At 34.3% G+C, this 16184-nt stretch overlaps 1 protein-coding gene across 3 annotated transcripts in view; it reads right to left on the bottom strand.

The window, feature by feature from the left end:
- Window positions 1–16184, bottom strand: part of LRBA (LPS responsive beige-like anchor protein) — a 357721-nt gene that overhangs the window by 297238 nt on the left and 44299 nt on the right. For all 3 annotated transcript variants that reach the window (XM_081959507.1, XM_081959508.1, XM_081959509.1), the window contains exons 11-20: window positions 15429–15562; window positions 13578–13686; window positions 13339–13491; window positions 12108–12276; window positions 9848–9927; window positions 8923–8985; window positions 4784–4881; window positions 3534–3626; window positions 1955–2063; window positions 776–857 (exon numbers count right to left, since the gene is read on the bottom strand). In XM_081959507.1, coding sequence (XP_081815633.1) covers window positions 776–857; window positions 1955–2063; window positions 3534–3626; window positions 4784–4881; window positions 8923–8985; window positions 9848–9927; window positions 12108–12276; window positions 13339–13491; window positions 13578–13686; window positions 15429–15562 — 1090 coding nt within the window. The remainder of the gene's footprint in view (window positions 1–775; window positions 858–1954; window positions 2064–3533; window positions 3627–4783; window positions 4882–8922; window positions 8986–9847; window positions 9928–12107; window positions 12277–13338; window positions 13492–13577; window positions 13687–15428; window positions 15563–16184) is intronic.

Raw genomic sequence — 16184 nt, 5'->3', positions numbered from 1 at the left:
AAAAGGATCAGTTCCTTAAAAGAGCTGTAAAGATTCTCCATAGCTGCTCCAAAACTGGGATTTCTGGGATTCAAACCCAAAATAATAAACAATTCTATATTTATTATTTTCTGCCATAGCAATCCTATGCAGATGAAGGAGTTAATACGTAAAACATAATAATAAATATTTAAGGTCTCCCAATATAGAACACTGATAATGAAAGACTGCTAGGCTGGAAGTGTATTATATACACCTAAATCTTGTTCCAAGTTTCCCTACAAATAATAAGGACTATAAGGCATATTTCTAGACTGCTAAAATATTATAAATGAATCTGAATGAACATACTTAAAGGCCTATTGCAGGGTTACAGTTAAACAAGGCTGCTGGATATGGGTTTTCTGTATAAAGATTCCTTTTTACCTCTCATTTGTGCATGTTAACAGTTCTCATATTAATAAAAATAAGATAATTAACCATTCCAATGAAGAGCTTTCAAGTATCTGAGAAACTGAAGCATCAGGTCAATTTTTCCCCATCACTGATATAATTAATTTAGAATGGAAATTAATTAAATTAATTTCCAATGATGTCATATCAACTTAGATAGACAGATATATGCTAGAATTGAAATTGCTACTGAAGTTACTATTCCTAAAAAACAAACCTTTAAAAATTAAAAGTTATGAAAGCAAACATAAATATAAGAAATATGCTGTTTCCCTTTTTGAAAGATATAAAGCACCATTTACAGCTCTCTAATAGTTTATCTGAAAGAAAAACAGATGCTTACGGGGATTTTGTATTTTCACTGTTGAATCTGGGTCAGGATGCTGTTTATGCATCACTTGTGTACAAATCTGCTCAATAAGTATCTGATTAAAAAGAAATAAAAAGAACATATTAGGAAAAATCTAATATTGAAATAATTTCCAACTCTTCAATTAAAACAGCCAAATTGTGATCTTTCAAATAACTATATGAAGAAGTAAAATTAACTTTAGGTGACAAGCAGGAAGAATGATTTACTTCTTAGTAAATTAATGCTTCATTATAATATTTTTCCTTGCTCATATAACGTTATTTACCTCAGGCTGGTGACAAAGTTCAAATGATAGGATACTCAATAGAAAAATAAGAAAAATGTAAGAACTCTACGAAAGTCTATTTTAAACACAGACTGTTCATGCAAATAAATAAAAATATATATTAAAACAACAAGAGGCTTATTGTTGGATCATTCTGGCACACCAAACAATATATATTGTTTGTTTATAATAAACAGCACCCATAAGCCTTTATCTCTGGCTCAAGAGGGTCATAGCTACAAAATTAATTCTATGAACAAAAGGTAGGATAGAAATTGAAAGAAGTCACAATTATTTTTAAGCCTCTGTGGAGCTTTGGTTATGTGACTTTTCATAAAGATCTAACATTTTAATAATGAAGAGGCTCCAGACGGATTGAAAAAGAAATATGAGGCACTCAATTTGCCCATTCCTATCTTAACTGAAGGATTGTTCAATGTTATTCTCTAAGGTTCCATCATACTTGTTACTTGCCATAGTAAAAACTTTTGATATATTATTCTGCACATTCACACACATACACACACACAAATACACAGTTCAAGAAATCAAACATACTTAATACTCCTGCTTCCTATTTTTTCTATACACATGCATATACATATACAGATATCATCACATGACATCATACCAATCAAAATTTATTTTCATGATATTGAAATATGTTTGACAATAGAAGTAGTATTTTTTAATTAAATTAACATTTTTATTCAAATTAAGTATTGAATTATTAAGTTTTGCTTTTCAAGTTAAGGATATTTGTGTAACATTGATGTTTGCTAACTAGTATTTCTCTGAAATAGAAACACAAAATCCAAATTTTATCATCTGGAACTTATCAGTATAAATTAAATCACCTTAGCTACATATTTTAAATCTTTTACCTCAAAAAGTACATTGTAGGTAGTCATGGAAATTAAGTTTGTTTGAAGCGTAAGCCTCTCAGTCAGAAGAGAAAACAGTCCATGTCCAATCATAATTTCTGCTTTCCTCCTAAAATTATATGGAAAATTAAATAATAATAAATAACTTGTTGAATATATTTTTGGAGAACTATCATTTTCAGTATTTAAATCAAAACTATCCTCCTTTTTTCCCCCATGCTCATTTATTTTAGTCTTAGTTTATACTTAGGTTTGTAGCTAATTTTTATGTTATGAAAAAGGAAAATTATCAAGTCTCATCTCAGAGATATTTTTTAATTTAAAAATTAGTGTTCTGGTGGAAACGTAATCTGCATAATCAAATAATCAAGTCTTTATAAAATAAATTGAAACATACACACAACTACTTGGAACCCCTGCTTTGCTTCTACATTTCAAAAGCTTATTAATACCTTGCTATGTTTATATCAGAAACAAAGTACGGTTAATAACTTTCAAAGAACTCATAATATGAAAATGAAATATGGGGCCTAAAGATGTGGCTCTGCTAGTTAGTTTGAGGCCCAAGTGGGAGAACAGCACAGTGGAGGTGGTTGATTGAGTAACAACAGAACCCACCTCCCCTCACTCTGCCCTCATCTTCCCCACGTGTCCTTAGATTTTAATGTTTAATTTTAATTATTTATGTTTTAATTGTATATGAATAAAGATATTTCTATGACTATAAGCCCCCCCCCCCGAGTTATTGTCTGATAAGATGGGTGGGCAATAATTTTTATTTTTAAATAAATAAATTTAAACTATGTTATCATGTTCTAGCTTCTTTGAAAGTTATGACAGATTTACAGTTTGATTACAATGAAAAACAAGGGAAATATTAAAAGACTATGGGCAAGCTTAGTTGATGCATATTTGGCCAAGGTCTAATTGTCTGTCAAATGGAATCTAGGTAGATTGCTTGTTCAGTGATTGTTTGAAATTACAACAGCACTGAAGAAATGGACTCATGACCTCTGTCTGAAGTTCTGACTATTGCAGTTCTAAATAATTAATAAATATCTCCTTCAACAATATAAAATCAATTACAGGTAATCCTTCAACTATAGCCATTAATTTAATATTGGTTTTAAGTTACAACGGGCTCATGAAAAGTGGCTTATGACCTGCCTTCAAGGATATGACCTTTGAACCAGTCCCACAGTCATATGATTATAATACAGACACTTGGCAACCAGTTTGCATTTATAATGGTTGCGGTATCTAGGGGTTCACACAATCATGATTTGCAACCTTCCTAACCAGGTTCTGACAAGCAAAGTGAATTGGGAAAGCTGGATTCACGTAACAATAACGTGATTCATTTAACACCATGCAATTCACTTAACAACAATAGCAAAATGGTCATAAAATTTGATCTGGTCATGGGATGACTTGCTTAATGATCGCATTGCTTAGTGACCAACATTCCAGTCCCCAATTGTGATTGTACATCAAGGACTTATAGAAATTAATCCAGAAAAATGATATTTAAGGAGTTAGATGTTTTTATGGCTTACTTTTCTTTCCATCTAATACTTACTTGGGTGCCAGATGCTTTAAAAAGTAGCCCATCACCTTCAGTGCTTGTACTCTGATTCCTTCACTTTTGGAAGCAAGAAGCTTGTAGATGACACTTAAAAAAAAAGATTTTTTTAAAAATGTAAATGCGTAAAATAGTTTATTTAGGCAATCATCAAGCTACACTTATAAAATAATACTTATTGTATACAGTGGTAGTTAAAACAAACCGGCATATTACTGAGAAACTTGGTCCCTCTGAATCAAAATGGGGAAAAATATTCATGATTAACTCAAATCCCACTACTATTTAATGGGAAAGAGAATTTATATAGGAAAAGGTCACAAACAAGGAAGACAGGAAAATATTAGTTCAAAATTGACAAATGCAAATTGTCAAGGAATTGCGCAGCAGCTGTCCAGATGAAGTCGGGAGGCACTGACAAAAACTTGCAGTCTTTTATATAAATATATTTATCATTTCAATTTACAGAAGTCTTTGTCATTATCCAGAAAAGAAAGAATATAAGATAGTCAGGAACACAGGAACATAACGAGGTAAATCTAAACCAAGCAGAACAAGCAGAAGAAAAAAAGGAGGGGGGGAAATGGACACTCCCCCTTTATATCTTCAGCAACCAATCATAGCATAGATTGCATCATGCGTGAGTCAGCACTCTAACTAATCAACTACAACTGTGTGTTCTGGCTTATTGTTCACTTTACAGTTCCAGCCACTAAATTCAATATCTTAACACAAATATTTATTGAAAATAATAATACATATTTTTTAAAACATAGTTTTTGAAATATATGGAGAACACAAACTGGAAAAACCATATATTTGCAGCCTTTTTCTAACTTTTTGCCCAGTTTACAATGTTAGGTAAATATTTATTAATGTGTCTATATTCATGTGTCCAGTCATATATGACAGCATCCAGAAAAGTGAGGGATAGAAGTAAAGTTAGTCCTCAATTTACAACCATAATTGAGCTTACAATTTCAGTTGTAGGTCGTGACAGTTGTAAACAGGGTCACCATGTCACCAGATCTGATTTTTATGTTTTTTTCAATTTCAAATAATAAAGGTAGATAGATAGAATTATTGTTTTGAAACTACATTCTTGAATATGAATTCACAAAACATATGTAACAGGACAGCATTTTATGCAAAGTAACCCCCACATTAATATGTAACAAAAGACATTTATCTGACAAGATAACCAAAAATTCAACTGATTATTATTTCTACTGGAGTTTATTTCTTACCGTAATCCATTCCTCTGATCAAAAGCAGGAATCATAGAACTGGGGTGCTCAGAAATGAGAGCAACAAGCAATTGCAAAACATCCATTAAATTTTCATCCTAAGTATAAAGAAACTCATGTTAAAGCTGATACTGCATTTCAAACTTTGTATATTTTTATCAATTTATGAATTACTACTAGATTCCTCGTCTGTCATTGTAGACCAGGGGTGTCAAATTTGCGGCGGCACGTTGTTGTCACGTGACATATTGCAACTTTCCCCCCCTTCGCTAAAACGGAGGTGGGCATGGCCGGCGCGTGACACACCTGGTCTGCAGGACGCAGGTTTGATTCCCCTGTTATAGACAAAGGGAAAAGTGTTTCACACATAGTGTTTTCTTCATTGATAACCATAGTAATAAGCACTTGTTAAATTTAGGATTAGACAGAATGGAAGATGCTTGAGACACATTCGTGATATTTCCAGTCCTAACAGGACTGGCAGAGCGGGCATGTTCCAAGTTGTTTTCTTGAAGCAGTATCATCTAGTGGGAAGCAGAAGAGGTGCTTTCTCTGACTCAGAGCTTGCCTAACTGTTTGCTCTATTCCTCCCAAAACTGAGTAGGCCCCAATAATTCAGGTCTTCCAAAAAGCTTTAAAATCTTTGCTGTTCCCTCAGGAATGGGGTCAAGAAAACAGGTAAACTCAACTGTAAGGCTGTATGACTGTGAGATTAAAATTTTGAGAACTCGTCTACATTATAGATAATCCTCAAAAAATGACCAAAATTGGGACTGGAATTTTAGTTGTAAATTGCAGTCATAAGTTGAGGCACCACATGATCATACTCAATTTTGCAACCGTTTTTACAGCAGGCATTAAGCAAATCAACCTCATTCTTAAGTGAATCATATGATCATAAGTGTGAATCCACTTTTATCCAATGGGTGGCTTTGGCAGTTTCTGGCAAAAACATTACAAAATATGCTCACATGACTATGGGATACTGCAACCAGTCATAAATGCCAGCCAATTGCCAAGCATCCAGAATGTGATTGTATCACTGCAGGGGTGATACAGCAGTCGTAAGTTCTAAGATATCATAAGTTCTGAGATGGGTCATGATTTCCTTTCAGTCCATAGTAATTATAGTTGTTAAGTGAAAAGTCGTAAATCAAGGACCACCTGTAATGTTGTAGTATTTATTTTTCTAACTTGCCAAGTTTTGTTGTTATAGTTGTAATTTATTCTTAGCAATTCGGTCATCAAAGCAAGATGGGTGGCTGTATAATTTTTTTAATGAATACAAAATGCAGCTTCACATAATGGTATTCATGTAATGATTATTCATAAGAAATATTGAAAGGATACTTATGAAATTTCATGATGAAAGTCATAAAAGCCAAAGGAGGCAGTAGTAAGAAAAAACTGACAGTCTAAACTAAAAAAATAATAATAATCAAAATTTAACTCAGATCTATACAAACCAACCTAAGGAACTCACAGAGTTATCCCTACTCCCAGCACTAAAAAAAGTGAATATATAAAAGCAGGCCCTATTAGGACGAAGGAAATAGATGCATTGGCCCATGAGAAGTTTGATATATTTTAAACAAAACAATCACTTATTCCATGCTATAAATCAAAGAGTTTCAGAAGTAAAGAGACACTCAGAAGCAATTTAATATGACAGGGAAACTGTTATGCAAATAACAGCTTTTTCTGCTTTTTATTTTAGATTCCTAACACCAAAATCACTGATCAGCACATGTCCTGTTATACAAAAAATATAAAACAATGTGTTGCTAAACTATTTCAGACTTCAGTTCTAAACTGAATAGCACTGCTATACAAAAAAAAAACCACATATTTTTTACAAAATCAAGTAGTAACTATGTTATAAAATGCATAAATATAATATTGTAGTCCAGTGATACTTTAAGAACTTGACAATAACAAAGTTGACCAAAGTACTAAATAAATGCACTCCATATTTAGAAAGCAGTTTAATATAAGCAGACTGTATAAATAAGAATGTGCAGTGACTGGAAAGCCCATGCTCCCCTTACCTGTTCTCCTTTAAGGCCCCACCCTGTGGAATTGATTGACCGGGACTTTTAAAAGTGCTTGACTCTGGAACTAGTTATGGTGGCATTGAAGAGGAAAAGTGGAAGAGAAGAAAAAGAAAAGAAGAAAGGAGAAAAGACAGAAGAAAGACCTGAAGTCTCAGAAGAAAGATAACCAGAGGACATTAGAAACTGAGATTGGATAAGGAGGCATTGGGGATGGGAAAGAAAGCAGAAAGAATTCTTGTAAGTGGCCAACCAACTGGCAAAGACAGAGCAGATTGGAGAATGAGATCAGGTGCAGCATAAATATGTAGACATCATTACATTTCATAGACTCTGGCATGCAGCCCAAACCCAGCTCAGGCACCTGCCAAGCCCAGCAGAAGCAAATCAAAAAGACAGTCCAGCCCCCAACCCACCTCCTTCCTGGAAGGCTAGAATGGCTGCTGTGGCCGCATTTCAAAAACAGCTGAGCCAAGTAATGTCAACCCAGCAGCCAGTCATTTAAAAGTCATGCAAGTAAACTATAAGACAAAGAAGGTCGGATCTAAAAGCTTAAGAACCAGACACAAAGGGGTTAAATCAAGAAGTGTAAATTAAAAATGAAAGCACAGAAATAACAGCTATAGCACCTGAAGAATTATGGACTGTGATTCAAGAGAGAACATGGGGCCAGTTTGGTAAAAAGTGGTCAAGAGGTTGGTCTAGAAGCCTGGCTGGGTGACACTGGGCCAATTTGCTCTCCTTGTGATCAACTCAACTCATAAGGTGGTGGTTGTGGTGAAAATAGGAAGTAATACGATTACATGATATGTTTGCTGCCGTAATGTGACTGTATACACACAGCACATGCAGAATAAAACCTAACAATAGTAATAGAAATCATAGCTAAAGAATATCTGCTAAAAGAAATAATAATATTAATGTTGGCATTCCCGGGTTAGTATCTATCTTGCAATTATACATAAAAGCAATACATAATTTGTGTATGCAATCTTCCATATTTTAGCATGTTTTCCATAGGCAGGGTGGCTGTGTTTGGGCTTGCTTTAGTTGTTAATAGAGATTGCCTGTTAAATTGTGAATCACATACACTGAATGGAATTTTTGCAATTACTTGATTTGTTCTGCCCCTTGTTTAAGGGGCAAAATACTTTATTATAATTGTTCATTACAATGCTTGATTTCGCATTTTTATCCACCTACCGAGTCCCTTCCCAGGGCAGTGGAATAGACAGATGTTGATGTTTGAGGGTGTTAAATGTCTCATCGAAAATGTAAGCAGTTCTAAGTAGTTCCAATGGCGCTGCCTCTTAGGCTTTGAAATGGAGTCGGGAACAACTAGCATATATGTGCAAGGGGAACCTTTACCTTTACCTATATCCTACTTTATAAATGTTTGTACTACTACTTGCATCAAACTTCTTGAAACAAAAACAGGAAGCTATAGATAATTACAATAGTAACCAATGCTTACTTGTACTTACTGCTTTATTGCATTTATTTGTATATACTTGCAAACAAGACAAGAATTTTAGTTGGCAAAGTTCACTCTCAAAATTGCATTCAATTTATGCATGAACAAGTTTATCAGGGTGTATACATTTAAAAATATCCATACAGATGGTGCATAATCATGGATAAACCCATTCATAAATAAGCAGACCCTCACATTTTAACCAAAATACAATGAAAAATGTGCTACTTGTGGATAAGCAAGTTGTATAAATTTTAAGGGCTCGGCTTATTGCAGGTGGCACATTTTTCACATGTATCCAGAAATATTTTATTTAAAATGGCATTATTATTGTTTTTTGTTTTTCATAGAAAAAAAATCCTTTGTGGGTATAGCTTCATGATTTGTTCTTTTCTCTGTCATTGTCTCCTTGATATTCCAGTTCGATGAAATGAATAAAAAAAGAACCCTATAGAATCCTGTTACAGAAATGAACTTCAAAATAAGGATTCTTAAATCATATCTGTAGATTCAATCAATGCTATGCATGTTTTTCTTATTTCAATGTTATTGGATGCTAGGAGGGAATATTTTATTCAAAAGCTTCTTGGAAGCAGGTTGCTAACTTAGTTTACCTCATGAATGGTAAGAAGATAATTCAGAATGCCCTGGAGTTCATCTTCTTTCACTCCATAGTCCTTAAAAGATAAAATCAAGAGAAATGTAATTCAAGTAATGTATTTAAAAGCAGAAGAGAAAGGTAGCCCTCTAACATAAATACTAGTGAAATATTTTGGATTCATTAATAGATGACTTCAGTATTACTTTTAGTTAGTATTAGCATTAGTATTTCCATACAGGCCCTACGACTATATGTACCACACATAGATTCTATACATCCCCATATATTGATCCTTTAGATCAGGGCTCCCAACTCTCTGTTTGTAGATTGGCATCAGTCCGCAGCATGTCAAAAACCAAAGCACACAAATGAGCGAAGCCCCATCCATGGGATGCAGGCGCACACAAAATCACACCAGTCCACAGAAAAACCTCTGTCTATAGAGCCGGTCCCTGGTGCCCAGGGCACCGCTGCTTTGGATTTTGTAGCCTTCATTTATTTTCTTAGCCTTCATTTATTTAAAGGGTGTGTGTGCTATATGAATTACAGATTACTCAATAAAAGAGGACTGTGGCTCAATAACAAAGCTTATGTTTGCCTGAAAGAACTCCCAAATTATAATATATAATTGTTAATTGAAGAAGAAAGCAGCTCTAGTGAGACATGGACATTTAAAGGGCTGCACCTTCTTCCTCACCATAATTATTCATAGTCTATACTTCCTACAGCAAATGTCCAGTCATCAGAAATATAAGGTACACTCTAAAGCAGGAAGCTGCCCCCCACCACCGCAATCCATTTGCATTGGAATGATGATTCCTAGATGTTGAGTTCCCTTCCCTTAGCATCTTAACAATTCCAGAAAACAATAAGCAGGGCAAATAGCTCTGTAAGAAAATAAAACTGAACAATACAATCTCAATTTGAAGATTTCTTACCTTTGTCACCAACTGCTTAATAAACATCAGTAAACAGGCTCGCAGAGAAAGAATTTCTTTCTGATTAGGCCGAGATCCATCTTAATATGAAAGATACATTATATTACATCATACACTTAAAAGTCTGTGATTATTACAATGCAATTAAAGTAACTCCTAATTGTTCATGCTGCATATTAAAGAAAATGTTATTATTTCGAACACATGGTATATTTCAATCATTATGGATTTGCTTTAATCAGGTTAATATCTTAACAAAACTCAAATCAAATGTTTAAGCTGGAATGTTTTCATCTAACTTAATCAGTGGATTGCTTCAGTCCTTTTCAGGGGAAAGCTGTGTGTCAGAAATATGAAATATGTATTTCCTAGGGAAAAACTATTCTGACCTTTTTTTTTCTTCTAATTTCTGGAAACAGCTCATCGTGTCCTCATTTGTGCTTAAACCAGGCTTACCCCCTCTTTCTTTTTATGTCACCAATCCCTGACCAGTATTTTCTGCTATTGAGATTTTTCTTTCTGAATACTGCAAACCATCTTCAGTCTCTTGGTCAAATAGGCAATATCCCTTGGCATGTACCTTTACTTACAGAAGAATACTAAGTCATGGTTTGTTGTAACTGTGCATTACAAGTTTTGCATGCACCATACGGAGCAATAATTTTTGTTTTATTACTATCCCACCTTTATTTTTACAAATAACTCAAGACAATGAATATATCCAGCACATCTTCCTCCTTCTAATTTCCTGACAACAGCAGCCCTGTGAGGTGGGTTGGGCTAAGTGGGAGTGGCTGGTCCAGTCACTCAGCTGATGCTGTGCTAAGTCACAAATAATATCTATATAATTCACAGTGCTTGGATTTGCAGAACCTCCTAAGCCACTCACAGGGTCACATTGTCGTCACGTGACATTTCACGACGTTTTTTCCTTCGCGGAACTGGATGGGGGGCATGGCCTGCACATGACACATCTGGCCCACAGGCTGCCAGTTTGACACCTCTGTCCTAAGCCAAAACCCAACTAAATATATTATATGTTAAGCTAAATAATGAATCCAGGTAAGAGTTAGTCAGAGATCCAAAAGGTTTACGATGACATCATTACAACAGCAAAAGAATTATGAAAAGAGATAATATTTGTATTAAGGAGAGAAGCAACTTAGAACTGAGGAGAAATTTCCTGACAGTTAGAACAATTAATCAGTGGAACAGAAGTTGCCTCCGGAAGTTGTGAATGCCCCAACACTGAAAGTCTTTAAGAAGATGTTGGATAGCTGTTTATCTGAAACGGTATAGGGTTTCCTGCCTAGGCAGGGGGTTGGACTAGAAGACCTCCACGGTCCCTTCCAACTCTGCTATTGTATTGAATTTATTTTTAACTGGTTTTCAACCCTTTTGGATTCCGTTGAGTCAATGTTAACGCCTGGTGACTGCCTACTAATCTCTGCAGTTTTCTTGGCAAATATTTGTGAAGTAGTTTGGCATTGCCTGCTTCCTAGGGCCGAAATTGAATGTTTGATTCAGTGTTCACTCAGCTGGCTTCATGACTAAGGTGGAATAGAAATCACCTTAAGTACCACACCACACTGGCTCTCTTTAGCAGAAATGCATACTGCAAATTCCATGTGAATTTCTTATCCATTGTAATATTTGATGTGAATTTCCAAATTTTGGGGGATGTGTGGGTGGGGGACTGAAATTAAATAAACTAATTTAAAAACACCTTCCTACATTTGTATAATTAATTATCTTGACGTGTTTATTCTTTACTAGGGATATGAAAAAAACATATTTTTCCATGGAGAAAATACTCCCTGAAACACCAGATATTTTTTTCATTGACTATTTTGACTTAATTTTTTGGGGGGCTGTTCCAGGGATGGTCAAAAGTTTTCTAAAAGTAAATCCACCTCATTCTGGAAAATGTTGAAACTATCTCCATAATAACCAAAACAGCATGCTCCAGAAGGAAAACTTAACATTTGGATATTTCTTGAAACTTATTAATATTCAACATTTAGTATATTTGTTATTCAAGAATTATGTTTTGCATATATCTAACTATAAGAGTAATGCCATAGACATATATACATATACATACACACGCAGTTTTAAAAAGAATACAGATCACCCAATATCACACACATTATGCTTAAATTCTATAAATATTAAGATATTATTAAGCTATTTCAGCTTCTAATTTATTCACAGTTGCAAATGTTGTGTATTGTTGTAAAACAAGAAAATAAATACATACCTAAACCTTTAGGAGTAATTCCACTACGGTCTTGAGGATTAACTACCCAATAGTAATACTTCAAGGTATGCATTGCCAATAGAACTGTACCAGCTCGTCTAACTGCATTATATATATTTGCTATGCCAATGAATTCAGTGGACAAGTAAGTGTACAACATCAATTGAACCTGTATCATCCAATTTTAAAAAAAGAGAGTAACTAAGATTGCATATATGGGGAATTAAATAAAGGCAAAAGAAATGAGCACTTCCAAAGCTCTATTTATACATTTATTTATCTGGAATTAATACCAATAGATATGATTTATAACATTTGCAAAGATTTTCAGAGGTCTGATGTTGTGACGTATCATTACATTATGTCTATATTGGGCTTATGTACAAAACAAAAAAATTGGAGGTTTGAGTTCAAAATAAAGCAACCCACCAAAGCGCATTCTCTGATCTGCTTTCCACAGAATAAAATCTGAAACAGTTCAAAAGTTCTATTTCATTGGACTAAAACTCAGAATATTCCAAGCCATATACTAAAAAGTAAAAGTAAAAAGTTGAAATAAGATCTCTGTTCCTTTTTTTTTTACTTAAGTATCGCAAGAAGGAGAGGGTCATCCACATTAGCTTGCTTCAACTAGCCAAATGGCAAAATTCTTCATGAAAGGGACAATTTCTTTAAAAAAAATAAGACTATCAAAAATGTTCAATTCAGTAGTAATCAATTATTATTAATTACTTACCTGAAACAGAACCCTCAGACCAATGTACTTTTGTTTAAGCATGAAACACCTGAAACAGCTGCTGTATATTCAAAACAGTTTCACAAGTGAAACTTTTTTCATTAATTTGTATCATTAATTCACTTTTCTCCCTTCTGTTCAATTGTGTCTCATTCTTGGGGACTGCCTGACAACGACCTGCAGTTTTGGCAAGGTTTTTCAAAAGTGGTTTGCCATTGCCCCTTTCCTAGGACTGACAGAAAGCAAATGGTCCAAGATCACTTGGGCTTTTTACTCAAGGCAAGACTAGAACTTCCAGTCTCCTGGTTTCTGACTGCTTAACTACTACACTAAACTGGATCTCTTATCTCTTAGTTCATATTATGTTTCTCCAAAATGCTGTATATCTTTTAACATAAGAATGGGAAAATAAATTATTGAATCCGTATATCACATTAGTACTAAAAGAAAAATCAAGTTATTTTATGCTCCATTCACAAATGGAATGCATCTTACCTTGGCTGGAGTATAAATCCATATTACAGGGTTCAGGAGAATATGATCACAGAGCTGCTTCAGCAAGGGACCTCCATTATGTAAATTGCTCAAATATTTAGCAAAGGCAAGGCAAAGGTCTAAGACAGTTCTGTTAATGTGTTCTTTGGAAGACTGTAGAAGGAAAAAGATACTTAAGCAATGATGAACATGGCCAAAATACTAACAAACACAAAGAAAAAAAAACCATTTTTTTTTACCTTTTCAAGACTGTATCCTATTACAAGGAAGCCCTTACAAGAAAGCATTTGTTCTTGCATAGCAACTGAGTTCTTCAGCAACTCCATTATGAAAGCCAGTAAAATAGAACTGAAAAACATATTGCATTGATGCAGCATATTAAAAATTAGCATGTTTAGGGTTTGAGTAGGATTGCACATTTTTGTTAATTGATTGATACTGGATCATTCTTCTCAATTCACCAGACTACATTATTTTTATGTTTCAAATAAAATTACTGCAGTTGCATAATTTACCACATCTTTGCCAAGTAACCACTATCACCCTATAGAAATCCCAAAGAGTGATAACTAGAATGAATATAAACATTGGTATTTCTCCTTGAAGAAATATTAAACACTAGGAAGAAGCTTCATTATTGCATACAATACATAATCCAATCTGTAATGTACCTATATTAAGACAAACTGACTCTGAGAGTCAGAGAGTGAGCCATGTTTAAAACACATTATACTTCAAAGTGAGTCTAGAGGACCAGAATACATACAGATTGCAGATTAGAACTGAGTTCTATAGATTTCTCTCTCTTTTTTTGTCATGAAATATAGTTCATTTTCCAGTATTATGACTTTAAACTGTATAGAATTAAAAGTATGCAATTTCGAAAAATAATACATGCAAATACTATTTTAAGCAACTCTTTAGCCTGACAGCTGAGCAATTTAGAAGGTTATGACTATGTGTATTGCACAAAATTCAATCAAGAAATAATACCACAAAAATGGAAGGAACCAAATACAAATCTAGGTAACGTTGGCTAACTAAAATATTTCAGTAAATAAAAAGGTTGTGCTTTGGTGCCAACATTTGCAATTGCTTTAGAAAAACAAGTAGTTTAATAAAGACAGAGAATCAGAAGGATGAAGAAAAGAAATAGCTCTTATTTCTAATATAACATTTTCATTTAGATGGTAAAATACTATGGCATCTAGATCCAAATCAAACATTATAGCTTTGATTTATATTTATATTGTTATTGCAGCCAAAGCAAATAATTCACGTCGCTGCATAATTTACTGGAGGTGAGGGTAGATTGGAGAATTATGTATTCTAATCCAGAATATGTCTCATTAAAAATGTTACATTTGCAATAACCAAAAGTACCAATTGCTTTTGAAAGCTATTGCATCTAAATCCTAAAAGCATTTTTAGGACAATTTCTGCAGCAATTCCTGAAAACACACCCATTGTTCTTAACAATCCTATGGTAGTTTGTGCATGTAAGACATTTTCCGCTGATCAAGTACTGGGGCCAGGAAGATAAACTCTCCTTGGACAGAACCAGCAGCTGTGTAAAAAATAACCCTGTGTACCTTTTGACAGAACGGAATTCATCCCTGAGGAATTTTTCATATCTCCCCCTCCCTGACTCCATAAATTACATAGCTACTGAATGATGTACACATTTGTGTAGAAGACTTAGTGTCAATAATCTGGCTTCATCTCAAGGTCTTCTCTGCACAACAGATTTAACATGCTCTAACCTTGAAAATATAAATAATGTTCTCCATGCTGCAATATAATTGCATTACTTGGAGATAATTCCCCCTCCCCACCCCCAAAAAACTAAACATGTTCTCATGTATTTTCACCTCAGATACATTTATATGTGTGTCCCTATCTTGTTAACATGCATTTTGATTTCAACTTACTCTATCATCACAAACATTTCCAAAATTAGTGCAGTTGCTACGGAATTATCACTAAGAGATCAAATATAAAAATTATTTACTATTAGAATGCAGTATTTTGTCTAACATTTAGACCACCCATAATGAAAGGCAATTTGAAGTGAGAATGAAGATTCTTACCAAAGAGTGGTGTCGGGCTGATCCGAGGAATATTGCCTATAGTCCAACTGTGCAAATAGTGGAAATAACACCTGGACTCCTCCAATAGAATGCATTGCACTTTGGATAGAATGGGTTATGACTGCTTTCACATCCTGTAATGCCAAATTTGAACACATTAAATGTGGTTCTTTTTTTCCCCTATTGTTACTTTTAGGCTTCAATGTACCAAAAGAGTTTCAGTAAGATTTTTGTATTATTTACTGTATGAGACACACCTTTTTCCCCCCTAAAAGAGCGAACGAATACAGCCATTTTTGGCCTCCGCCCTGCATCCCATTTTTTGCAAAAAATGGGCCATTTTTCACAAAAACAGGGGCGTTTTTGCCTTTCTCCAGCCCTGCTGAAGCCTGCAGAATGCTGCTGGGGGCTAAGGGAAGGCAAAAACTTTTTTTCTTACTTACCTCTTAGAAATCTTGGTGCGCCTTATACACCGGTGCGTCTTATAGTCCGAAAAATATAGTACATTATAATGCCCTGCTAAGGTCATATACATTGTAAGAGAGCACAATCGTGTTCTATACAGGAAATCTAAATAAAAGCCTTTAAAATAAGAACAGAACTTCTATCAGACCTTAAAGCAATGGATATGTTTAGCTTGAAGAAAATGCAAGGGCCTGGGAGCTTATGATTGCACATTAATAATCATTCACATCTGGTCTGAAACAGGTTATGTGTTGAAAGGATCAAACCATAAACCTTAAATCTTTTGGAGAA

The sequence above is a fragment of the Natrix helvetica genome (genome assembly GCF_964273705.1).
Source record: "Natrix helvetica genome assembly, chromosome: 7".
Lineage (NCBI taxonomy): Eukaryota > Metazoa > Chordata > Lepidosauria > Squamata > Natricidae > Natrix > Natrix helvetica.
Note: the sequence above shows the minus strand (reverse complement) of the source record. Positions and strands in the feature narration are given on the sequence as shown.